The sequence below is a fragment of the Macaca nemestrina genome, chromosome X, assembly GCF_043159975.1.
Source record: "Macaca nemestrina isolate mMacNem1 chromosome X, mMacNem.hap1, whole genome shotgun sequence".
Classification (NCBI taxonomy): Eukaryota; Metazoa; Chordata; class Mammalia; order Primates; family Cercopithecidae; genus Macaca; species Macaca nemestrina.
In genome coordinates, this window is record NC_092145.1 from 118,594,066 (window position 1) to 118,621,814 (window position 27,749).

Consider the following 27,749-nt stretch of genomic DNA (forward strand, 5'->3'; position numbering starts at 1 on the left):
GATCCCTGCAACATGTTCCAGGAGATTCAGGTTCAGTATGTCTTGGGTGGGGCCCAGGAATCAACATTTTTAACATTTTTCATAAGCTTCCAGGTGATTCTGAGGCAGTTATCACTTGGAGAAACACCATTGTCTTAGAATGGATTCCCCAAAAGCTGATCCTGATAGGGTATTCATGAACAAGTGATTTAGTAAGGAAGTGCTCCCAGGAGAAACTTGGTAGGTAATGAGAGAAGTAGGAAAGGGAACCAAACAAGGGTCGGATTTCAGGGAAAACCCTAGGAAGGGTACCTTCAGCCTGATCCCAGGGAGGACTTCTGGAGTGTAAGTAACCCCTCAGAGTTGTCCTCTCTTCCCCAGTCAAGGCTTTCATATTCTTGCACTATGGGTCATTGGCTAACGGCTAATCAACCTAAACTCCCAGGCACTTCTACGTGGGCAAAATGATTCCAGTAGCTTGCGGGAAGTCCTCTGGAGTCACAGGCACGGACTTTGGAAGCAAAAATACACTGAAGCTGGAGTGAGGCACACAGAAATGGTAAAGGGGATCCGAGGGAACTTGAGTGAAGCACCTACAGTGTCTGCTGAAACAATTTAAAGGATTTCATATTTACTACAAGGGTATCTGGATTTTTAAAAGTAAGGGAGAGAACAACATGCACCCAGTGCAAAGGGAATGATTACTTAAAAGTAGAATTCTGTTCATGCTTGGGATTTCAGGGTAACTCAGTCTACACATAAGACTCCAGTACCACTGAAATCTGTAATCTTTCAGTGAGTGAACTCTTTAAAATGGTAATCGATGCCTTTCAGTATCTGGCCCCTGACTATTTCTCTAACTCCCTCTGGCCTCTTTCTTCCTATAGGCTATGATCTAGCCATGACCTACTTCTCCAAAAGAGCATATTCTTCTTCTAGAAGAGCATATTCTTGCTCACCTCCAAGACTTCACAAATGCTGTTTTCTCTACTGATAATCAACTGGCCCCTACTCCCTTCACCTGATTAATTTCTATATTTTCTTTAGTCTTGGTCTAAACGTTTTTTCAACTGGGCCTTCCCCAACCCATAAGTCCTCTCAATATGTGTTCCCCGTACTTCCCAAACCTTAACAAACATCACTCTTCAGTGTAATTACTTGCCAACAACTTGTTTTCTTTTAGAATGAAGTTCAGAAAAGGCAGGAATCATTTGCAGCTATAGCCCCCATGGCTAACACAGACATTCATTGAATGAATATAAAATAAATAACTTGCAAAGTGATGTCAGAGTATAAGTCTGATATATGTAGCTTTTTCTGGAGAGAGGGAGGATGTCTTTCATTTTAGCTTAGAACATCCTGTTTATACCATGAGGCAATAACTATTCCAGTTGAGAACAGTGTCATTCTTAATTTTATTCATTAATTCAGTAATAATTTATATCCTTAAACAATCATACTACAGAGTGAGGCTGAACTCTAAATTGCCTAAATTAGCCCTGTGCCACACTGACCTCTGTGTGTGGCCCTCATGCTATTATTTCTCTGGAGTGTGTTTTTCCCTTGTATATCTGTGTCATGCTGAAATGATGTGGGAGCCCGACAACCTGAGAATGTCTAGTGCAGTTGTGACGGAAGTCCAAGACCTCAAAGTCACTGAAAATTTGCACTGACATCTGAGAATCAAATTTGTTTAGCACCAACTCCATTCTTGTGGGGTTTTAGATGTTTCTACATTTTTTTAAGGCCTATCAGTTATATACTAGAGGTATAGCTATATTATGATGGAGACGTAGTTCTGTTTTATTGGTAATTTTCCTAGCATTAGAAATTGGCCGGGCACAGTGACTCAAGCCTGTAATCCCAGCACTTTGGGAGGCCGAGGAGGGTGGATCCCTTGAGGTCAGGAGTTCAAGACTAGCCTGGCCAACATGGTGAAACCCTGCTTCTACTAAAAATACAAAAATTAGCCAGGTATGGTGTTAAGCGCCTGTAATCCCAGTTACTTGGGAGGCTGAAGCAGAAGAATTTCTTGAACCCAGGAGGTGGAGGTTGCAGTGAGCCAAGATTGTGCCACTGCACTCCAGCCTGCTGCCGAAGCCCATTTTCCCCCTACTTCTCCCTTGTCTACTTCCCAAGAGGAGGCAGGAGAAGACAAATACCTGTGTCCCCAGCTTCCCTTGCAGGTAAGTGTTGCTGCCTGTGACTCTGTCCTGACCCATGATTTGAGAAAAAGATATTTTCTTTCCCGAATAGATGAGAGAGGGAGCAGAAAGGCCGCTCCTGTCCTTACTGCCCTCCTTCTTCCTCCCTTTAATGTCTGAAATTGCAGCAGTCATCTCATAATGATGAGGCAACAAGCCTGAGGATGAGATGCTAACATTACAAGAATGGCAGAGTGGAACGAACAAACCTAGGTCACCGATGATACAGTTGAATAGCTGATCAATGTTAGTAACCATACATCTCCAGGCTCCTTGCTACATGGAAAACAGCAACACGCCCCCTTGCATTTGTTTAAACCACTGTTAGTTGAATATTCAGTTACTAACATCTGAATACAATCTAATAGATGCACACACTTTAACATTTTCTTTGTGGAAACGAAAACAGAACCAAATTATTGACACCTGACTCACTAATACATGGGCTTAGTTGTTGGAACAGTGTTGGATTTTTGGAAGACATTCAGAGAAAAATTAATTTAAAAGGTTTGGTTATTTTAGTCCCCAAGGCAGAGAGGATCTACCTCTAGCCATCATACATGGTACAACTTCTGAGGGATGTGTATTGCAGAGAATTTCTGTATGACTAAATATCACACTGGGAACTGGGAGATCTAAGTACAGATTAGGAAAAGAAGTCCTGAGCTTTGTGCTGATTGGCAGACCTCGAACCACTCAAAGCTTGTGGCCAGGGAGTGCCAAGAGCTGATTAAATTAGGCTTATGGCTGTAGGAAGGGGGCTGGATGTGTTAGTTTAATTAATCAGAGCCCACCTCTCCAGTTAAGATGGTTACAATCTCACCTCAAGCTCAGAGCTGCTACCCTATGGTGGGGGAGAGGGGTGGGATGGTTTTTGGGAGAGCAACCACCGCATTCTTCCATCTGTAAATGAGGGAGCTCTTTCCAGATCCAAACCAACTGTGATCCCATGAGCAGAGCGCTTACTTATTTTTGCAATCGTCTCTCTCTTTTATTCACCTGCACTTTCTTTTCTGTTTTACTTTATAATTGTCCTTTTCTACCTCTGAGCATAGGTCCCTGTGGAAGATAAGAAACCCCAAAATGAAGTCGACAAGTGTTGGTATAGCTCAGTCTTGGGCTGGGGAAAAGAAGTGAAGCTGACAAGGTGACTTGAGAGGGTCCCTGTGCACTTCAGGGCAGAATGGAGTGACGCCTTATTCATTAGACATGAGCTGGACATGCCAACTTGTGGTGAGTTACTCTTGGACCCTTAAAGGAGGCAATGTTTCTCAAGTTCTGAAGCCCCCATCTCTAGAGAATGCACAAGCTCTTTGAGAAAGGAGGAAAACCGTGTGCAATTACACTTGTCCTCTGGTCTTTTTTTTTTTTTTTTTTTTTTTTAAAGGTTTAGTACCCAAATCCTTAGCAGGCAAATCTCTCAGCCTTTTGAGGGAGTGGTCAAGGGTTTGCACGAAACGTTTCTGAAGAGAAAATAGGCTGTGAGTCTCCACATCACCCCCTCCACTTTGGTATTAATAAATACTTTTTAAAAAAAATTACCACACTGAGAAATTTACCAGACGATTTCTGGAAACTGACTTATGAACTAATTGGGCACTTTTGCTATGCGGAGGAACAAAGACTCTATTGGTCTTCAACTGAGGCATATACCTGTCTGATGGCGTTGGCTCATTCCGCACATGCTCAGTTGAACAGAAATCTTCATATTGAATGCAACCTAGCACAGCGGCAACACCCAGAACCTCACTCCCTGGCTGCTCCTGTGCCTGCACTGCCTCTAGTTGCATTTTGTTCCTGACAAGTCTAACATGTATAGGGAGTATACAGAGCAGAGTAGGTGCTGGGAGTTTGAGGGCAATATACAAAGGAGCTTAAAGTCGCGGTTTGTCCCTGTCTTCCTGGCTTCTCTCTAGGTTGGTCTCTAGTGAGGGTAGGCGCTGGATAGGTATTTGTTGAGTTTGGGGCAGAACGTGGGAGAAGCTGTCTCTATAGATGACCGTTTGCTGTCGCACACCTTCCTAGGCAGTTTTTGTTTAGTCCTTTTCTCGGACGACCTCCCCTTGCCCCCAGCCCTCATCTTCATTAAGGAATGACAGGGTAGCACTAAAAGCATCCGCTGCCAAGCACGGATTCAGTGACAACCTCTCTCCACCTCTCTTTTAGATTTCTCATTCATTAGCACCCTATCCCTGCCTCTTTTCCCAGCAAAAAGCTGGGAAAGGCTCCCTGTGATTACAAAAGAAGGAAAGGGGAGCGGCCAGAGTTTCGAGCCTCTTGCGGGACAACGAGCGTACAGCCGTGGACCTTTTGTCTCCAGCCCCTTTCGCGGCTTGGTCGCCGCTAGGCGCGGAGGCGACGACCCCAACCAGCCCCGCCTCGGCAGCTGCAGCCGGCGCGCCCCGCTCAACCCCCCGCGCCCTCTAGAATCCCGGTGCCCGCCCGTTTGCCGTGACGCGGCCCGCGCCGCGCGCATGCGCCGCTCAGCCCGCTCCCCTTTCCCTGGGCCACCGCCTCCCGACGGGCTAGAGTGGGCGGAGTCTGTGGTTCTGGAAGCCGCGCCGCCGACGGGGGAGGAGGGCGTGTCTGCGCGAGGCGGGTGCGCGGGGCTGGCTAGCCGGTCGGCTGCTGAGGCGGAGGGGCGGAGCAGAAGGCGGCGGCCGCGGCTCCCGCCCGCACAGAGCGCCAGTCCCGCGAAGCCCCCTCCCACTCCCGGGCGGGCGGTGGCGGCTGCGGGAGGAGGAGAAGTAGGAGGGAGCGTCTCTGCCACCGCCTCCTGGTCCCCAGCGCCGATCCGCCGCCGCCACCTCCCTCCGCGGCGATCCTCCCTCCATGGTCCTGCCGCGGCCCCCTCTATAGCCCGAGCTGCTCCGCGACGCGACGGAGCCGGCCTCGGACAGAGGGAGCGGTCGCGGCCTCGCAGCCCGCGCGGGCTGACGAGCGGAGAGGGCGACGCCGCGCGGTCCCCGAGGATCCGCACGCCGGGCAGCGCGGCCCGAGCAGCGCGAGGAGCAGCGGGCGGGCGGGCGGCGCCGGGCCCGGGCCGCCCTCGCTCCCACGCCCCGGCCCCGCCGCCCGCGCCGGGGCGGTCGCCTGCAGAGGAAGGCGCCGCAGTCTCTGGGCCTCGCGGCACCACTCGAGCGTCCTCGGCACCGAGGGCTCGCGGGTCCTGAGGGGAGGAGGCGATCCCGGGGCTGGGCACTGAGCTCTTGGGCGCCCCCACCCCCGTTTTCGAAGCCCTCCACGCTGCGGCCGCTATCCCCTCCGGACCATGGCCGACGACGACGTGCTGTTCGAGGATGTGTACGAGCTGTGCGAGGTGATCGGAAAGTGAGTCTCCACGCGAGGGAGCGGGAGTGTGGAAAAATGCATTTCAGTGATGCCCCGGTCTTCCCGCACCCGCTCCGGGCCTGCCCCCTGCCCTCTCTCCTTCCCCTCTTCCCCTCTTCCCCTCTCGTCCTTCTCATCTTGGAGTATTTATAGACGTGTACCTGGAGCTCCTGCCAGGCAGGGGCCTGGGGGTTCTCAGCGGTCCATTGAGGCCACCGAGCCGAGGCTGGCCACCCCGTAAGGCGTGGGGCCGGCTGCCTGCATTTTATCTGACGGTTGCACAGGGACGTGGCACAGCCGATTTTATAGTTGCTTCAGTTGGGGTTTTTGTTACCTTGCATGTGCCATAGACCATTTTTGAAAAGAGCAGCTTGCATTTCCTTTGCTTGTGTGGTAAGAGAGAGAGAGTGAGTCCAGGGTTTTAATTGTGGGGTGTGTGTCTATTGTGCGGGATATTAGACAGATGCCTTTGTGTACACCCCATGCCCGGATTGGAGGGGATCATTTAAGACCGGGTGCGTTCAGTTTCAGCACATTCCCTCCTGGTGTACATGAACGTGGAAAGAGTTGGGGGCATTCGAATTTTTAATGCTTCGTTATGCAATGACTGTTCAATCAGTGCTCGAGGCTCCCCTCGACTGTTGTTGGGATGGTGGTTAGCGTGGTAGAGCCGTCTGCTTTGAGTCACCGGGCTGGTCTAGAATATAGAACTGACAGTCCAAATGCTCATCCTTTCATCTGTGTTGTATAATTACGCTGGGGAAAAGCAGGGAATCAGATTAATCACAGTGCTGATTGAGAATTAAATCTGCAGTTCCTCATCTAATTGTCCATTCCTTAAATCTATTTTGAATAGTTTCCTTTTCATTCTTGTCAAACAGTATTCCAAGTGCACAATCCTGCTAATTTGCTTGTGAAGGAAATGCTGGCAATCTGAAGTTGATTTCCTAACACAGCGTGTATTCTGTGGCTTTAGAAGTTGAGGAGATAAGATTTAAGAGCAAATTTTTGCTTAATAAGGATCGCTAGAGCTACCATTGAAATATCTTACCTTTTTTTTTTTTTTTTTTTTTTTTTTTTTTTGGAAGCGGTGCTTTATTGTCTATTTTAAGGTCCACAGTTGGGAAATGAAACCAAGACCTTAGAGCAGTTGGCCCTATCTCTTTTAAGTTGTCTGCAGTACACGATTTCAATTTGAGTGCTAATTTGTTTCCTTTTCTTTCCATATTGAGGTATTACAGTGTTGCCTCACATGGTGAAATTGTGGGTAGAGCTTGCTACACACTTTACTCAGACCCAATTGATATGAGGACATGTTACTCCTTGCCCTATTGTTACATGACCAGCCAGACTGTTAAAAGGAAAGTATCCAAATGTGTCCTGTTAAAGTGGTTGTGAAGTGTTCTAGAACAGCACTGTCCGAAAGATATATTATGAGCCACATTTGTAATTTAAAATTTTCTAGTAGCCACATTTAATAAAAACATACAGGTGCAATTAATTTTACTAAAATATTTTATTTAACCCTGTAGATCCAAACTTAACACTTAAACATGTAATCAGTATGAAAAAATATTAATGAAGTATTTTACATCTTTTATGCTAAGTCTTTGAAATCCCAATGTGTATTTTACACTAACAGCACATCTCAATTCTGACACTAAGCTACATTTCTGATAAAAATCAGAAATACTTAATCTGTATTTAGGTTTCATAAAATGTGCATTTACAAAAGTAGATTCACATACCCAAGTTACCCAATATACATACCCAATATACATAAAAGTTTTCCAATAACTGAATCAAGTACGTTTTTCTAAATTTAAATTTTAATTAATTAAAATTAAATAAAATTCAAAATTCAGTTTCCCAGTCGGACCAGCCACGTTTCAGGTGCCTAGTAGCCACATGTGAATAGCACAGTTCTAGAGAGAAAAATGTATCAAAAATCTCCTTGGTTTCCTCATTCTTAGCAGCACCCAGTGAAGATAAATTAGGTGTTTCCCAAGAGCCTCCAAATGACCGTATGTGTGGGTGAATTACGTTTGTTGCATCTTAGTTATAGCTGATGTAAACGAACTAACAAAGTCATAATTGGAAAATGTGAGATTAAAATGTTAATTATATTGTGAAGATGGAAAATAGCCATCACTGAATCAGTTTTGGTAACCAGTTCTGATTCCTTAAGGTCTGGAAGGGCGATGATGTGATCTCTTTGGATATCAAAAAGAAATGGTCAGAATCACATTAACACAGTCAGTATTCCGCTGATTTGTAATTGATAGAATATTTTCAGGAAACACCCCTGGGAGAAGAAAATTCATCTTTTCTGGCTGTTTCAGAGCTGCATAAAGAGGGGCAGCAAGCTAATTTTGAGGTGATAGGTACTCTGTGGCTACCTTAACTACTATGAACTGTGAAATCTCATTCATATTTGAAACCAATTCAAATCTGACTTGGTCAGTGCCAATTATAAAATGCCATTACGTGAAATAATGAATTCAAGCTAGCCTTATTGTTAAATAATGTAATAATAGTGTTCCTCAACCTGAGTAAAGGTTGAAGGTTTCTCCAGTAAATTGTCTTAGTATATATTGATCTGGAAATTGAAATTAGCTTGAGATTTTCTTGCAGGGACCTTGACAGCATACATTTTTAACTTAGAATTTGTTCACCTCTGAATTTGAACAGAAAGCCCTTGAAGATGTTCGCATGTACTGAAAACCTTTTTATTGATTTCTATTCAAGTTCTATGGAATTTTGTTTTCTTTTTCACCAAATTAGTATCACAAGTTGTTTTTCACCACTAGATCTTAATAGGTTTAAATTTTTACTAAGGTACTTTAAAATAGATTTCACTTTTCAAGACTAATTGACCTCCCACTCACTCCTCTACCTACGCAACCACCTACTCACTTACCTCTGTGTACTTGGCCTTAATTGATGGCATAAATGAAAGTTCTCGTCTAATTTAGACCCTTCAGTGTGCTTTTTTTTCCCGTTGGTTGAGAAAGACAACTTCTAGAGTTAATGAGGTTTTGAAATATAAGATCATTATTTGGAATATGTTTTCTTTCCAGTGGCTGCAGCCTTTACCCTTGTTAAAGCTGTCTTTGAGGGAACATGTGCCCAATTTGTTACAAATATTGGAAGGATGTCGTTTCCCTTTTTAAAAATTAAAACTCTTTTCCCTGTGTTTCTCATTTTTGAAAATCTTGCAGAAACTCCTTTGAATGCTTGTTGGTTCTATAACATTTTCTACGTAACTATCTTTCAAATGACTGAAACAAATCTCCAATAATACGACCTTATCGTAGTCCCAAAACTTCTTGTCTTAGCAAATGTAGCAATTACTGGAAAGGAAAGGCGTTATGCAAATAAGGTTAATGACTAATTTTTATGTCATGATCATTTACTGTATCTTTTACAAGTATAAGTAAGTGTACAACCGGTAATACTACATGAAGGAAATTTAAGACAATTCAATTAAAACATAGAAAAATGCCTACTTTCTTGGTACAGCAGTGTCTATGAAAGAGAAAAACAAAATACACACCATTTTTACCTTGTGTTGGTACCTTTGCCGTATTATTTAGTAACCTGTAGCTTCTGACTTTCCTGCTCTGATAGGACATACACTAAAATTGGAATGATGCAGCATGACCCTTGCTTAAGGATGACATGCAACTGTGTGAGGCATGCTGTATTTGCTTACACCTCGAGAGCACTTATATTTAATTACAGTTACTTATTTATGGATCTCTCTAGTTCACTAATAAGGAGCTTCTTGAGGGCAGGGAATGTTTCTTACACATCTTTCCCCATTAACACAGTGCTTGCAATGTAACAGCCTTTCATTAGCTGTGGAATGAATTGAGTAGTTTTAATAAAATCTCATTAAAAGGCAAAAAAGCATGTTTATCAACCTCAGAGCAATTATTGTCCCAAGAACCTGCATTAAAGTAGTGGTTCTCCACCTGGCTGCATATTAGAATCATCAGGGGAGCTTTTAAGAAAGATCAGTGCCAGAGCCCTGTGTCAAAGCAGTGAAATCCGAGTTTCTGGGAGTGGGTCCTGGTCACTGATATTTTTTAAAGCTCTCTGTATGATTCTAATGTGCAGCTCTGATGGGGAGTCATTGGCTTAAAACTTAGATTATGTATGTAATATTTTGGGATTGGCTTTTCAGAGGCTTGCAATTCTTACAAAGTGGAATAAACTCTTTTTGGAAGGTATCGAATGAAGCTAAATGGCTAAAACATGGATTTTATCTTCTATGCACTTGTGTTTCTCAGCCTTATTGTGTAAGAATTTAGTTTTAGCTTGTGTTTGGCTTTGATTTCTTTGGCCTTTTAAGATCCACATTGATTTATGACACTCATCTAATGCTAACATGGCGATTGTCTGATGTTTGGAACAACACAGAACAAGGATTGCTTCAATAACAGTTGATGATGGTTTTGCACTATAATGGCTTGATTTAATATTAAGAAATTTATCAGTTTAGTATGGATTGTGTTTGTACATACACTCTATTAAAAGAGTATGGTTAAGTTGCTTGTATGCTTTAAATTACATACTTGTGATTCCAGTAATGCTATTAGCTGGAGAATTGAGTTAATGCAGTCTTTATGTAAATACTGGATTAATAATATGTAAAGTATATAATTCAGCATACAGAAAAATTCAGCTTTACTAATTTGTACTAATTACTATGACTTTCACATGTATTGATTCACGCAATGATTTAGGTTTCTAGTACCATAGGGAGAATGTCGCATTGTGTTGAAAAAATGTTTCCTGGAAATTTTAACTAGACTTTGTAGGTAAACTAGTTTTTAATGTTAGGAAAAGATCAAGTGTTTGCCTGAAGGAACCAAGAATTTTCCAGAAATGAGTAGATATTCCAAAAATACCAGTGATCGTGAAAGAACTGCATGATCACAGTGACAGCCAAGTAACAAGGTAAAAGAAGTAATCAGCAGCTAAATTGTTGGTAGCCCAGAAAGAATGCAAGCCGTGGGAGTTAAGCTGTACCTCTACAGAGGAAAAACCTTTTGAACTCAGGATGTGGATCCTACAGATAGCAGGCCTCAATGGGAGTAGGGAAGCAATATTGATTCCTGATGACGGAGTTTGATCCTAGGACCATTTGGAGGGAGAACAGAGCTACTCCGTTGCTTTTCTGCATGTATACAACCTTCTCGAGTCTCTTCATGTCTGCTTTTTACAGATTGCTTTAGGGCATGTTGTTTGAAGTTGTCTTCATAAATACTTCCTGTGGACTCCCTTAATTTTTATGACCGTAACACGCTTCTATGTACTTGACATAAGCAGTTCAGCTCCCTCCATTTTTTCCTTGTATCTGCAACAGTTTCACCTGATGAACTATGTCTCAAATGTCCCTAAATTGTGTTCCTGGATATTTCCTTTAAGCTGAAAATTCTTCTGTCTCCAGCTGTAGTTCTACTCAATACATTAAAGAAGCAGGTATACCTTGCTTCTTGAGATTATTCTTGAATTATTACGTTTTTGTAAACATTTTCACATTTTAAATGTGGTAGGAGTACTGACTACATTTAAAGGAACTTTGACATAAGGTTGTTTAAAAAGCTTTTATAACTTAAAAGCTTACTTTGTAAAGGGAATTGACATTTATCCCTCTAATGTTAGGCATTTTGGATGTATTATTTCATTTAATCGAACCCATTTTACAAAGAACACTGAGATTCAGAGGGGGTGATCAGTAATTCACCCAAGATTACATGGATTCCAACACGGTTCCGTGGTTTTAAAGTCTATTCATTTCGTGCTGCATTCGGCTGCTAATTCAAGTTGTGAAAATACTGCGTTGGATTTTCTTAAAGACACATGTCTTCATTTTCAGAGTTTCTATACTGCAAATTTTATTTGTTTGACTTTCTGGTTAAATTTCTTACCTCTTCAGTAGAGGTTCCATATACTATTTATTCTTTCATCTGTTTCTTTTTTATTTTTGTTTTTCTCTTTAATAAAACATCAGCATTTGTTACCAAACTAACTGGTAAATCTATGTATTGTTTAGCAATGAAAATATAGACTCTTGGCCATCTGTCCAAAATATAATTTGTTTTGGAACTTTCTCTACTCCTTTTACTCTCCAGATTTTTTCTTTCATTTCCCCTGCCCCAGCAGACAGGATAGTTGATTAATTACTCCTAACTTGCCAGACTAGAAGTAATAAGGTTTCAGAGGTAGATGTTTGTTGGGAGTGGGGTGGTGTGGTTTCCAAAGGATAGTTATTCCTGTATCCTGTGATAAAAATACGGAAGTTGTTCTCTCTAATTCTGAAAACCATGTAGTGAGCTGCAGCTGCTGAGTCTGTGAGCTTCTAGCTGTTTGCCAGCACTGTACACCTTCAATAATCAAGAGACTGAGTTAACTATTGCAGAGCAGGTACCTGACCCCAGCCAACAAGCTGATGGGGTGTGCTGTTCTCACATTTTTTGGTTTTATTTTTTAGTTGCAAATGACAGTGAAGATTCTAGAACCACCAAATATGGCTCTGGATTTATGCTATAGGATTTAAGATGCTACAGAACTTGCTCTCCTTTCTTTCTGTCCTGGAGCCACTATGGTATTGGTTGTAGAGCCCGAGTCAGTATAGAGTATCTGAATTTTACCCTGGGAAAATTTCATTTCCGAAGCTAGTTTGTTTTGAAGTTAATATGTATTTCCAACATTTAGATTTAACAATTTTGTGTTACTTTTCTGTATTAATTAGTTTTTATACAGTAAATTATAAAAGTAATGATGCACATAGTAAATTTTATTTTATTTTATTTTATTTTTTTTGAGATGGAGTCTCGCTCTGTCTTCCAGGCTGGAGTGCAGTGGCACGATCTCAGCTCACTACAACCTCCTCCTCCCGGGTTCAAGCGATTCTCTTGCCTCAGCCTCCCAACAAGCTGGGACTACAAGTGTGTACCACCGTGCCCAGCTAATTTTTTTATTTTATTTTTGACAGAATCTTGCTCTGTTGCCCAGGCTGGAGTGCAGTGGTGCAATCTTGACTCACTGCAAGCTCCGCCTCCTGGGTTCATGCCATTCTCCTGCCTCAGCCTCCTGAATAGTTGGCACCACAGGCGCCCGCCACGACGCCCAGCTAATGTTTTTGTTTTGTTTTGTTTTGTTTTTTGTATTTTTAGTAGAGACGGGATTTTACCGTGTAAGCCAGGATGGTCTCGATCTCCTGACCTCGTGATCCGCCCGCCTCGGCCTCCCAAAGTGCTGAGATTACAGGCGTGAGCCACTGTGCCCGGCCTAATTTTTGTATTTTTAGTAGAGACGGGGTTTCACCAGGCTGGCCTCTAACTCCTGACGTCAGGTGATCCACCTGCCTTGGTCTCCCAAAGTGCTGGGATTACAGGCGTAAGCCACTGTACCCGGCTGTAAAATTTAAAATATAGGTGATACAAAGATAAGCAGTGAGTCTGTCTCAATTCTCCTATCATCCATATCCCCATTCTCTAGAGGTAACCATTGTTCAGTTTCTTCTACATCTTTCTGGAAGCTTTTTGTTTAAAAGTGAGATCATATTTGTATAGTATGTTGAAATATTGATTTTTCATTAATAATAGTATATACTTGATGATCTTGTCATATCCGTTAATGTATCTGTCTGTCTCTATCTCCTCTTTAACTGCTGCCCAGTATTCTGTCATATGGATTGTTACTTTGGCTTTGGATTGAGTGCAGGCCATTTGTAATTGTACATTGCTGGAAATGCTGAACTGGAATTTGGGTGAGAGGTATGGAATGGCAGTGAAGATTTGGGAGTCATCTGTGTGGAAGTAAAACTGAGTGAACGAATTCTTGGGGATTGACTGCTCTAGGGCGTGTGGTTTGGAGTATAACTCATAGAGTTAGAAGAATCAGGATAATGGACTGCACAGAAGTTTAAAAGTGAGGGGAGGATCAATAATGTAAAATGCCAATATTCTCTGAGGACTAAGAACACGCGTGGCTATAACGGAGAGACAATTTAAAGCACTTATCAAAATGAATATTTTGTTTAATATTCGATTCATGATGTGTCTGAAAAGCTAGGTCTGGCTTCTTTTCTGTGAATACTAGTAATTTTATCCTATCTCTCTGTAAATCTGTCTCAGAACCAACATATTTAGGGTAAAAACGAAGATTTCTTTTTCACTGTAACTGTGTTTTGCAGATTTCTGATGGCTGGCTTTTAGGTAAAATCATTTGGTTTTCCTAAGATTATGTCCTTTTCATTCCTGAGCTTGTGCATGACTGTCAATTAAATGGAAGCCTTTCATGAAGTGACAAAGTAAATTTTAGATACTTTACATTTACTCTAAGTTCTTGGTATGTGTCAAACCACTGCTATTGTCTTGTGTCTTTCTACGATAGGAAACTGAATTATTTCTAGCCTCAAGAGTTTTTGTCCACGCTGGATGAGTGTAGTACTGTCCTTCTCTTTCACATTCCTCCTCCTGTCACCTCCTAACTAAATTTGTTTATTGGCTATTTTTGGTTGCCCACATCCATTCACAATAAGAAATGATTGCTTCATTGTATGTAAGCCAGTTTTTTGGTACCTAAGTGCATGCTATTTCACTTCAGCTTCTTGTATTCTATTTATTACTGGGCTGTTGTACATTGTTTTCCCCCCCAGTCTTTGTGATTTCTTTTAATATACTTTTTTTTCCCTTTTTGCTTTGTAATCATTGTTTTGAGTATTTGAATTATTTGCAGGTAAGAATGAGGATTGTTCTGTCTCTCATGCAGTTTAATAATATCCAAAATATACTATGTTCAGTCTGTATTTAGGCTTTTAACTCTGAAGTTAGAGTATTTTGGTATATTTAAATCTAAGATAGAAGTACACTGTATTACCATTCACCTACATGCAGATTTTAATGTTTTCTTAAATTAAAGGATGATAATATTCATTCAGTTACAGAGGTCTCTCTATAGTCCTTCCATGGTGTGCAGATTACCATTATACTACTGCTATTTCATAGACTCTAATTTGTGTTTTTAGAAAACATCATTGATTCTCGGCCTTTTTTCTTACCTTTGGTATGTGATTTCCCCTAAACATATGGATTGCCGTTGCTCCGTGGCTTGTTAGGCAGCCCTCTTCTGATCTGGTAACCTTTGGGCACAGTGTGGCTCTTTTCTTCTTATTTATAAAAGGAATGATAGCTGCTTCACAAACCATTTGCATGGATTAGTGGATTGTAAAGTGCAGCATAAGTATTTTTTATTTCTAGAATGTCTCAGATACTCAAATTACTTTTGGCAGTTACGTACGTAAGTTTCAACAATTTCCAAATGTGCACATTCTCAGTGCTAAACACAGGCTCTATTACATAAATAATATGGTGAAATGAACATTCTTTTCTACCATGTATGTAAAATTGTTAGTGGTGCTAACTTTTATTCATTGTTCATTTTTGCATTCATTTCTAGCTGTGAGGCCCTGGGCAAGTTAGTTAGCCTCTCTGACCCTCAGTTTCTTTAGCTGTAAAATGTGGTTAATGGTATATACCTTGTAAGGTTGTTGTGAGGATTGAATAGCATGATCTATGTGAAATGTCTAAAGGTTGTTATTATTTTAATTGCCATTGTCATTATTATTCACCAAACACTTGAGTTCTCTGGCCTCAAGGAGCTCAAATGACTTATTCACACACTCATGCACATATCCTCTGCATAACTTGGTAGCTGACAGACACATAGTAAAATATTTGGTCAGCAGTTGTTGAATGAGTGAGTACATTAACTGAGAAATCCAGAGACTGTGTGACCACCTAGTAGGAGAAGGAAGTTGGGGAAATCTTTACAGAGGAGGTGAGGCTTGAATGATTTGCCAGTCTTGTCCTTGGGTAACTCATGTTATCTTTGTAGGCCTGTTTCCTCATTTATAAAAAGGAGTAGAGGAATACAAGTAGGGAAAAATTAAAGAAATTTTAATAAAGTTATATATATAACTTTTAAAAAGTATGACTTTCATAAATTATATATTTTTATATATATATATATAAATTACTTGCGAGAGAGGGAGGGAGAGAGGATCTCACTATGTTGCCCAAGCTGGTCTCAAACTCCTGGCCTCAGGCAGTCCTCCGGCCCCAACCTCCCAAAGTGCTGCGATTACAGGTGTGAACCACTGCACCCAGCCTAAGAAATATGTTCAAGAGTGTTTTGTGTCTTTTTAAAAACCATCCAGGCCCAGTGCAGTGGCTTATGCCTGTAATCCCAGCACGTTGGAAGGCTGAGGCAGGTGGATCACTTGAGGTCAGGAGTTTGAGATCAGCCTGACTAACATGGTGAAACCCTGACTCTACTAAAAATACAAATATTAGCTGGGCGTGGTGGTGCATGCCTGTAATCCCAGCTACTTGGGAGGCTGAGGCAGGAGAATTGCTTGAACCCGGGAGGTGGAGGTTGCAGTGAGCCAAGGTTGCACCACTGCACTCCAGCTGGGGCAACAAGAGCAAAACTCGTCTCAAAAAACAAAAACAAAAACAGAAAACAAACAAACAAACAAACTGTCCAGTGAGCTGTAATCACTTCACTGCACTCCAACCGAGGCAGCAGAGCAAGACGCTGTCTTAAAAAAATTCTTTTAAAACTGTCATTGCTCTCATTGTTCAACTCCCACTTATGAGTGAGAACATGCAGTGTTTGGTTTTCTGTTCCTGTGTTCGTTTGCTGAGAATGATGGTTTCCAGCTTCGTCCATGAGAACATATGGGCACAGGGAAGGGAATATCACACACTGGGGCCTGTTGGGGGGTGGGGGGCAAGGGGAGGGATAGCATTAGGAGAAATACCTAATGTAGATGACGGGTTGATGGGTGCAGCAAACCACCATGGCACATGTATACCTATGTAACAAACCTGTCTGTTCTGCACATGTATCCCAGAACTTAAAGTATAATTTTAAAAAGTAAAAACAAAAACAAGAAAAAACAACAAAACTGTCATTGCCTCTTATGTACATAGAAAAGACAGTATTGAGTTATAGATTTTCATAATTTGTTTCCAAGTCTGTTCTAGATTATAATTCTGTAGTGTTGTGAAAAACTCCCAAGATTATGTTAAAAGAAGGAATTTTTTATCACACTTCTTATGTTTGCGTTTAGACAATTGACAGATTAATTAATTGTTCATCGTGTGAAATTTCAAGACTGAAAAAAGGAAAATCCCAGAATATATATTTCAGAAACACCCATATATAGGATTTATGAGTATTAAAGTGTTCCTTTATGTAACTTCCCCAAATTTTATTACAACAGCAATTTCTACATCTTAACAGTGAGCAAAATGAGGTGGAAAGATTCTGAAGTTGTAGTCTCTGACATGATTGGGCACTGAATCTAAATAACCTAAATCCACAGAACAGCATTTCATCTACTAATTCTTATTACATTGTCAGGTATAAGAATGATCATGTTGAAATTGAGTGGTTGGTCTGTTTAGATCACTTCTATGGAAATACTGCTTAGGTTGATTTCAGAAATCCTTGGACAGTATTATTTATATTGCATTATTTAGGTTAGAAATTTTTGCTGACTTCCATCTGAGTTATTAGTTCAAAAGCAGAATCATCAGTCTTTACTTACATAGAATCTCTGCTGGTCCTCATCATAGGCTTAATATCTTCTTAACTGGCTTTTTGTTAGCAGTATAGTGTGGCATTAAATTTGAGACTATCTTTTTAATAAATTTTTTTTAAATTTTGTCAGCTGTGGAATAATTAGATACTTGTAAAACAAGCAAGAAGCTGTTTTCACTGAGGACTTTCTTTAATTACATTTCATATAAATTTAAGAGAACCGTTACTAGAATATTAAAATCACAGGTTACAGTGAGAATGTATTTCACGTAATCAACATACATAACATTTTTAAAAGCATGCTAAAGACAGAAAAAACCTTTACCAACCATACATTATAGGCAATGCTTTAAAAAAAAAAAAAAAGAAAACATTTTGCTCTTATGGATGTGAAAGTGAATCTGTGTAAGTGTGTATTCAAATGAAAATACTCATTATCATTGCAGAAGGAGTGTGGGTATCTGGAGAGGGAGCATTCTAAGCTTGCTGCTCTACTTTTTGGATTATCTACATTAATATTTCTCCCACTGCTGAGTATTTCTGTTATACTGCTGGATCATCACACTTCCATAATCTATGACCCACTTGCTCTAATGGTAGAATGGGCTTTAAACTGGCATCTGATTAAAGTTCAGGCTTCTTAGTTAGACTTGCCTGGGTGGCTTCAGAATTAGGCCCACAAATATGAATGAATATGGACTTGAAGATCTTACTAGAACAATATTTTCCCCGATGAAGACACATTCATAAACATGGTCCTAAAAAGATATGTGTAAGTTGGATTTGAAAAATGCAATTTAAGAGTTACTAGGAAAAAGGGATTTTAAGGAAAATTTTTAAATAATTTGCGTGATATCACCAGTTGATTTTTCTTCAGTTTCTTCATCTTGTAAAAGAAGGATAGTAATGGCTATATTATCTACCTCATGAGATTCTCATGCACATAAAATTACATAATTCTTAAGTCTTAAACTACCTTACATATATTATTGTTTCAATTTTATTGAAATAAAACACTTTTTTTTTTTTTTTTTTTTTTTTTTTTTTGAGACAGAGTCTCACTCTGTCGCCCAGGCTGGAGTGCAATGGTGCGATCTCTGCTCACTGCAACCTCTACTTCCTGGATTAAAGCGATTCTCCTGCCTCAACCTCTCGAGTAGCTGGGACTACACACATGCACCACCACATCCGGCTTATTCTTGTATTTTTATTACTGACGGGGTTTTGCCATGTTGGCCAGGCTGATCTCAAGCTTCTAACCTCAGGTGATCTGCTTGCCTCGGCCTCCCAAACTGCTGGGATTACAGGCATGAACCACCATGCCTGGCCCAAACTAAAACACTTCTAATGGACTTGTACTTTGGCCGGGCGCGGTGGCTCACACCTGTAATCCCTGCACTTTGGGAGGCCAGAGCGGGTGGATCACTTGAGGCCAGGAGTTCGAGACCAGCCCAGGCAAAATGGTGAAACCTCATCTCTACTAAAAATGTCAAAAAATTAGCCAGGCATGGTGGCGTGTGCCTGTAATCCCAGCTACTTGGGAGGCTGAGGCAGGAGAATAGCTTGAACCTGGGAGGCAGAGTTTGCAGTGAGCTGAGATCGTGCCACTGTACTGCAGCCTGGGCAATAAAGCGAGACTCCGTCTCAAAAAAGGAAAAATAAAAAGCAAGAACATGGGCTTTGTTGACTTTGATTTTCTAAGAATCATTTACATTTGCCTTTAAAACTGATTTTATTTTCTTGTTTGATTTATAAACATTAATACTTCTCAACTCCTTATAGGGCTTAGAACATGTTAGGTGAAAATATTGAATAAAGAGATTTGGGAATGAGTTATGTTTATTTTACTGGTGGGGCAATGATAAATTTACACTGAAGTCAAAGTAAAGAAAGACTCCTGAGTATTTTTTTCCCCCAGCTTCTTTTTAAATTGCTTAATTTTGTTGGAGCTTTGATGTTTGGTACTTACTACAAGTGAAAAATGTTTGTAGCCAATCAGATGGAACAGAATGTTCCATCTGGTATTGAACATCCTGTTTAGTCAGTGAGGTTTAGATCAGTGGTTTTCAAAGTGTGGATCTTCTGACCAGTAGCAGCATCTGGAAACTTGTTAGAAATGCAGATTCTCAGGCCCTGCCCTGGCCCTACAGAATTAGAAGCCCTGGGATTGGAGCACAACTATTTCTGTTGTAACAAGCCCTCCGAGGGAATTCTGAGGCACACTCAAGATTGAGAACCACTGTCTTAGAACTCTAGATCAGGGGTCAGTAAACTATGGTCCATGGGCCAAATCATCCTACTGCCTGTTTTTGTAAATAGTTATTTGGAACACAGCCGCCGTCATTTATTTAAGTATCATCTGTGGTTGCTTTTATGCTATGGGGCAGAGTTGATTAGCTGTGACAGAGACCAAATGGTCCATACAGCCTCAGCTGTTTATCCGGCTTTTTACACAAAAAGCTTGCCAATCCCTACTCAAGATGAAGCCTTCATGCGGTTTTCTTTCCTTTAATTCTGAACTGCGAACTGCTAAAATCTTTAGGTAAACACTTGGGTTTGCCTTTACACCTGACCCTCCTATTTCTACAGGTCCATTCTTCTCTCTGATATCAAATTATTAATTCGGTAACTAGAGACTTGTAAATGAAAATAACATACTACTCTGCCCTTTCCTTTTCTGTTAGGTAATGGTGGTAGCCTGTTTAACAATTCTGTGACCTTTTCTCACTGATTTTGTGCTGGTGTCCTTGGTTTTTCTGTACTCTGGTGTAATCTAACTTAATCATGTATTATAATCTTCATTTTTCCCAATTCTTACTGCCTTTTTACTTCCTCAAGAGAAAACCCACCTTGTGACTCCTAAGTTTAGGGATTCATGGGAGCTGTTTGGTATGGTTTTTTTTTTTTTTTTTTTTTTTTTTGAGACAGAGTCTTGTTCTGTCACCCAGGCTGGAGTGCAGTAGTACAGTCTCAGCTCACTGCAACCTCCATCTCCCAGGTTCAAGCAATTCTCCCTGCCTCAGCCTCCCAAGTAGGTAGGATTACAGGCACCCGCCACCGCGCCTGGCTAATTTTTCTAATTTTTGTATTTTTTAGTAGAGTTGGGGTTTCGCCGTGTTGGCCAGGCTGGTCTTGAACTCCTGACCTCAGGTGATCTGCCTCCCTCAGCTTCCCAAAGTGCTTGGTGTGTTCTAAGCCAGGGGTCCCCAACCCTTGGGCCTCTGACCAGTAACGGTTCATGACCTGTTAGAAACCAGGCCACACAACAGGAGGTGAGCAGCAGGCCAGCCAGCATTACCGCCTGAGCTCTGCCTCCTGTAAGATTAGCAGCGACATTAGATTCTCATAGCACAAACCCTATTGTGAACTGCGCATGCGCGGGAACTGGGTTGCGTGTTCCTTACGAATATCTAATGCCTGATGATCGGAGATGGAACAGTCTCATCCCGAACCCTCCCACCCCCACCCCTGGTCCCCGTCGTCCATGGAGAAATTGTCTTCCACAAAACCAGTCCCTGGTGCCAAAAAGGTTGGGGACCACTGTTCTAAGCCATTGAAATAGTGCCATCCCTTCTGGAAAATTGTTACCCTTGTCCTAGAGTGCTGTAGTCACTGGTATTTCACCAGGATGTTAGTGAACACATAGATATTGAATATTTTGGGCAATCTTAGACTGTTTACTGGGACAGTTTTAAAAGTTAGCCTTCCCACATCCATCCAAGGATGGCTATTTCTCTTTGTAGTTGGAATGTCATATTGTACTCTTGATTCTCCTTTGTACCTGCTCTCAGCCATTAAGGTGATTGGTGGTCAAATTCGTATAAAATACAACTGAATTTTACCATTGTTCTTATTGATGCACTTGAATGTTTCTCTTTACGCATATCACTGAGGGAAGTATAATAGCCTTTGAAAGAAAGGCCTTCTTATAGTCTCCTGGCTCTGGTAGCAAGGTCAGGCAAAAGTGGTGTTTTTGCAGTTGTGACTCCATGGTTGTATTTTCCCTTATGTAACTGATGTTTTAGGTCGGAAAATATGACTTCGCCAAATGATGCTGAGCTATATTACTGGTGAGTTTGTTTGGTTCCTGATTGCTTTCAGTACATCTGGGTTGAATACTTTAGTAGTGGATGCCGGGGAAGATACAGGAAATAGTGAGCTGGAGACTGGAAATTATTGAGTTAGACATTTAATTTAGGCTTTCCCAATCAACTTACTTCATACCTTTTGCCCTGCTTACTCATCCTAGAGGTGAGGAACAATGAGAAGAGGGGTCAGGCAAAGGCCATCCCTCAAAGTGTGGTTACTTAGGTCTGTCGCCAAAAGCAACCTATCTACTGGAAAATTTGAGCTTTACGGTCTTCTGCAGTATAGTGTTGGAAATGCAGTATTTTAAAAATTAAATTGTTATTTATAGCAGTGAATAAAATGTGAACTCTTTAAAAGAGAGTAGTGTTACTGTCCCAGCTAGCGCAGTAGCCACCCACATGAATCATCTGAACAACCTCCTCATTTCTGTTTTATCTACCTGAAATAGGGGTCAGTGGTAGGTGATGATGAAAGTTTGGGAAATCATGCCATGCATTAGGCAAGAGAAATGCTCTGGTGACTCTTGCTGTGTTGTCCTCCCCTCATGTGCGTAGGAGTCTGGGGCAGCCCCAAGAGCTAGAGGTAAGCTTTAATAATTTCCCTGGGTTCCTTGGCAGCTGGCCATGCTTAGGAGCTGGGTGCTACTTCCAGAGTAGCAACTGCTGTAGAAAAGTTCTGCCAAATGTGTAGATTTTGAGCCATTTTAAAGGCTATAATGTATAGATTCAAATTTTTTAGTAGGCAGAGAATATTATTTAAGGGTACTTATGCTGCAGTATTGGATAAGGTTCATTGTGAAATAGATACTACAACAAGGCCTCCATGTGACATAAACCTATTGGAGCTTGTGTACTTTTAAAACCATATGTTTAATACATATTTTGAGCTTCATTAGGTCAGGATTCTTGGCTGTCATAGTCGTTGTTGTATCTCTGCAACCTAGAGTAGTGTCTGGTACATAGTAGATGTTCAGTATATAGTTGAACCAGTTCAAACAAGGGGAAGAAGTGGCTGAACACATTAGAAAAGATAAAATTTATGGCCTATAATGCACAAAGTCAGAAGTTCATATTTTCTTTTAGTGCTAATATCTTGCTGCTTCAAAACCATTTAGTTCTCATAATGTTCTTTTGAAATAGGTTAGTAGACTTAGAATTGTATAGTATATGCCGAACATAGTAGTGGAATTCTGAGTAATACCTGGTTTCCCTAGTTGAGATCTGTAAGACCAATGCTCTGATTAAATCAGATGGAGAAAAGAAGTCTCTTAAGGTTGAAATGGAATGGAGAATTTTATAGTGAGTGAAATTACTAATGAGTGGCTTACTTGATCTATCTAAAACTGTTTCGTTGTTTGTAAAATGGAGACAGTAGACTTTAACTGATAGTATTGTTATGAAGATTAAATAAGATACTGAGTATGAAGTCCTTGGAGCCTTGCAGGTGCGCAGTGAGCATGAATTGTTTTCAACATCAACAGTAATTTTTGAGAGCTTCCTAATCAGTCACCTAGCTAGTCCCACCCAGCCTTGGGCAAAGTGAAGGGGCCATACGCCACATCCTGCGTCTGGTTTATATTGCAGCCACTAGCCAGATGTGGCTATTTCAAGTTAATTAAAATTAAAATTTAAAACTCACTGAACAGACATTTCTCCAAAAAATTTATAAATGACCAATAAATACACAAAAAGGTGCTCAATGTCGAGTCATTATGGAAGTGCAAATTAAGACCAAATGAGATACCACTTCACGTACACTAGGATGGCTAGAATCAAAAAGACAATAACAAGGGTTGGCAAGGATGTGGATAAATTGGATCTCTCATACATTGGTGGGAATGTAGAATGTTGCAGCCACCATGGAAAACACACTGGCAGTTCCTCAAAAAGTTAAATACAGAGTTTCCATATAGCCCAGCAATTCCATTCCTAGGTATGTGCCCAAGAGAATTAAAAATGTATATTTACACAGAAACTTACACATGAACATTCATAGCAGCATTTCATAATAGCCGAAAGGTGGAAACAACCCCAGTGTCCATCAGTGGATGAATGGATAAACAAAATGTGGTAGTTGCACACAATGGAATATTATTTATAAAATTATTTATAAAATAAATTAAGATAAAGACACATGCATGTGTATGTTCATCACAGCACTATTCATAATAGCAAAGGCATGTAATCAACCTAGATGCCTGTCAATGGTGGACTGGATAAAGAAAATGTGGTACATTTATACCGTGGAATACTATGTATGCAGCCATAAAAAAGAACAAGATTATATCCTTTGCAGCAACATAGATGGAGCTGGAGGCCATTATTCTGAGTGAAGTAACACAGGAACAGAAAACCAAATAGCGCATGTTCTTACTTACAAGTAAGAGATAAACATTGAGTCCACATGGACACAAAGAAGGGAACAATAGACACTGGGGCCTACTTGAGGGTGGAGCATTAGGATCGAAAAACTATAGGATGCTATGCTGATTACCTGGGTGACAAAATTATCTATACACCAAACCCCTGTGACATGCAATTTACCCATGTAATATGTGTCCCCTGAACCTAAAATAAAAGTTGGAAAGAGGAAAAAAAGATCACTTTGGGAAGAATTGATAGCTTAAATTATTGCATCATCCAATATATGAACAAGGTATATCTCTATTATTTGGATATTGTTTAATTTCTCTCAGCAGTGTTTTGTAGTTTTAAAAGTACAAGTCTTGTACATCTTTTGTCACATTCTTAAATATTTCATATTTTATGCTGTGGTAAATCTGTTTTTCATTTGAATTTCTGATTGTTGCTAGTATATAGAAATGTAATTTACTTTTTGTGTATTACTCTTGTGTCCTGCAACTTTGCTGGACTCACTTATTCTAGTAGAATGATGTATATTGCATTGGATAGTCTACATAGATGATCATATCATCTGTGAATAAAGACTTCCTTTCCCCCCAAAAAGAAATAAAGTACAGATACACGGTGCAACATACATTAACTTCAAAAACATTATGCTGAGTAAAAGGACCCAGACACAAAAGACCACATATTGTATGATTTCATTTTTAAGAAATGGCCTCAGTAGGTAAATCTGTTGATATAGATGCTAGATTAGTAGTTACCAGGGACTGGGAGGAGGAGAGTGTGGGCAGTGACTACTGATAGGTATGGGGTTTCATTCTGAGGTTATGAAAATTTTAATGGAATTTAGGTAGTTCTTAGTGATCATGGCACAACTTCGTGAATATACTAAAACCCACCAGATTGTATACTTTAAAAGGGTAAATTTTATGGTATTAATTATATCTCAATAAATGTTATTTTTAAAAATTCAGTTCCTTAGTTACTTTAGCCACATTTCAGTTGCTCAGTAGCTACATGTGGCTAGTGACTGCATGGTAGACAGTGCAGATTTAGAACGTTTCCATCATCACAGAAAGTTCTGTTAGACAGCACTGATCTAAGAGTCTCAATCTGAGACCAAAAAATAAAGGAAGAAAAAACAGTCTAAAAAACACAGGGAATGGAGAACAGATTATGTTTTGAAGAAATGTTACTTTGGGGTAGTTTTACCCTTTGTTGCTCTTTGACTACTAGGAGCGCTCAACATTATTTTCATTTTATTCTCAAAACAAATGCATGTGGTAGGTACTGTTATGCTCACATTTTATGAATGAATTAATTGAGGCTTTAATGAGTTTTAAGATATTTGTGTGGTAAGGTAGAGCAAAATTTCTAACCTAGGTACATAATCTCTGTTACATTGTTTACCTTTGTTTATGGTGTTTTATTTTCTTACCAACCATCCTCCACTCCCACTTTGTTGCTAGCCCAATAGAGCTATTTTCAGTACCCTAAATGCACAGTTCTTTTTGTGCCATAGCAGGTGCTAGTCCTCCTTCCTCCTTCTGCCATCTCCCCACACTAGTATGTGCATGTGCACACATTTACTGGCCCCACTTACCTGAAAGCATAGTGCACATCTCTCTTCCTTTGTGAAGCTATCTGATACCACAGTTTTAGGGGCTACTCTCTCACCTGATTAAGGTTACATAATGTCACAAGATATAAGCAAGAATGCTGACAGGATTCTTGTTGTGACATTATGACACATTGAGCCCAATTCATAGCTACTGTGTTGGTGACTCTAACAAGGAAATGGTCTTCTAGTCCAGGCCCTTGGCTCCCATTTATACATTATCTCCTTTCCACTCACAGCCTTCTTTAATCCCCACCCTCACTGCTACAGTACCTGACTGAACTTTGCCTTTCTTTGCCTCTTCATATGTTTTTCTGCTTAAGCTTTTTAAACTTGATGAAATACTGCCATGTTTTTTTATTTTTCTGCTCACAAAACTCTTAATGGTAAAGATACCTGACTGAATTCGGAAGTGTTTTCATGGCTTTGCCTGATTCTGAGGTCATATTTTCTAACTTTATGCTAACATCAGTTTACTCTCTTGTTTTATATGGAGCATGTATTCCTGTAGCTTCTGAAGAAAGGTTTAATGGGAAGCAAATTTTGAGACTACATGTAGTAGGCTAAATCATGGCCCACCAAAGATGTACACATCCTAATTACTAGGACCTGTGAATATGTTACTTTACATGGTAAAAGGATCTTTGCAGATGTTATTAAATTTTGGATTTTGAGATGGGGGATTATCCCAGACTATTTGGGTGGGCCCAATTTAATCACAAGGGTCCTTATAAGAGGAAGGCAGGAGGGCCAAAGTAAGTAAAAGGAGACACGACAATGGAGTCAACCAGAGTTTGGAGTGATGCACTTTGAAGATGGAGGAAGAGGGCCACAAACCGGGGAATGCAGGCAGCTTCAAGAAGATGGAAAAGCTTCTCCCCTGAAGCCAACATCTTAATTTGAGATTTCTGATCTCTGATCAGAACTGTAAGAGAATAAATTTGTGTCATTTAAAGCCACTAAGTTTGTGGTAATTTATTATAACAGTAATAGGAAATTATGAATACACCATGTATAAAAATGTCATTATGCCCTTTGACTTGATTGATAGTTTATGTAGACCTACCTAATATATATGTACATATACTAGTCTCCATGGCTCCACGCTGCAGTGGACCCAGGACCCAGGCCCACCATCCATGGACTCAGGTTCCAAGCCCACCCCAGCAGACTTGGCCTCCAGACTCACCCTGGTGTATCTGGGCTCCAGGATCATCCCTAGTTGTCTCAGACTCCAGGCCTGCCCCTGCATTCCCAGTCTTCAGACCTACCTTCATGATCCCAAGCACCAAGCCTGCTTCCTTGAATCCAGGTACCAGGCTCATTCTAGCACCAGGCTAGTCCCTTAGGACTCAGGCTCAAGGCCCACTGCAGCACCAGGTTGAGCTTTATGGACCTAGGATTCACGCTGGCCCCTGTGAATGCAGGCTTTAGGCCTGCCCTGCATGCCCAGTTGACAGGCTTACCTGAGTGGACCCTGGCACTAGGCTGGTCCCCACGCACACCAGGATTCAGATCCACCCCAGCAAACTCAAGCCGTAGGCCTGTCCTAATGGACCCAAGTTTCAGGATAGCCTACCTGAAAACTCCAGCAGCAAGCCCACCTGCCAGACAGCCCTCCAGAATTTCTGGACAGGCTGACTGCTAAAAGGCTTTTCCTGCCAAAGCCAGTCTGTGAAGACTGCAGGTGCCTACTTCTTTTTTTTTTTTTTTTTTTGGTTCCTTTTTCTGAGACAGGATCTCGCTCTGTTGCCCAGGCTGAAGTGTAGTGGAGTGATCACAGCTCACTGCAGCCTTGATCTCCCAGGCTCAAGCAATCCTGCTGCCTCAGCCAGCCCTACTGCCTCAGCCTCCTGAGTAGTTGGGACCACAGGCAAGTGCTACCAGGCCTGGCTAATGTTTGTATTTTTTGTAGAGACAAGGTTTCTTCAAGTTGCCCAAGTTGGTCTGGAACTCCTGAGCTCAAGCAATCCACCTGCCTTGGCCTCTGAAAGTGCTGGGATTACACGCGTGAGCCACCATGCCCAGCCAAGTGCTGCTTTGTAAAATGTGCAGACACTCATGCAAGGCTGCAGGGATCACCAATAATCAGGGAAACATGACATCACCAGAGGAACAAAATGAAGCACCAGTAACCAGTCATAAAGAAATGGACATCTATGAATTGACTGATAAAGAATTCAAGGCCAGGTGCAGTGTCTCACATCTCTAATCCCAGCACTTTGGGAGGCCAAGGTGGGTGGATCACTTGAGGTCAGGAGTTTGAGACCAGCTTGACTAACATGGTGAAACCTCATCTCTACTAAAAATACAAAAATTAGCCAGGTATCATGGCATGCGCCTGTAATCCCAGCTACTCAGGAGGCTGAGTCAGGAGAATTGCTTGAACGCGGGAGGCAGAGGTCACAGAGAGCCAAGGTCATGCCACTCCCCTCCAACCTGAGTGACAGAGCAAGACTCCGTTTCAAAAAAAAAAGAAAAAGAAGATTTCAAAATAATCAAATAATCATCTTAAAAGAAGTTCAATGAGTTAAAAGA

General features: G+C 41.1%; 1 protein-coding gene and 1 pseudogene across 14 annotated transcripts in view; both read left to right on the top strand.

The window, feature by feature from the left end:
* Positions 1 to 5,319: 5,319 nt before the first annotated feature.
* LOC105463230 (calcium/calmodulin dependent serine protein kinase) overlaps positions 5,320 to 27,749 on the top strand; it is a 412,561-nt gene continuing 390,131 nt past the window's right edge. For 10 of the 14 annotated variants that reach the window (XM_071088418.1, XM_071088419.1, XM_071088416.1 and 7 more), the window contains exon 1: positions 5,321 to 5,513. In XM_071088418.1, coding sequence (XP_070944519.1) covers positions 5,455 to 5,513 — 59 coding nt within the window. In that variant the 5' untranslated portion in view covers positions 5,321 to 5,454. Of the gene's footprint in view, positions 5,514 to 27,749 lie in introns of all 14 variants that reach the window. The other 4 variants (XM_011710276.3, XM_071088415.1, XM_071088417.1 and 1 more) reach the window with 2 other exon arrangements.
* On the top strand, positions 9,129 to 9,224 carry LOC112423564 (U6 spliceosomal RNA; annotated as a pseudogene).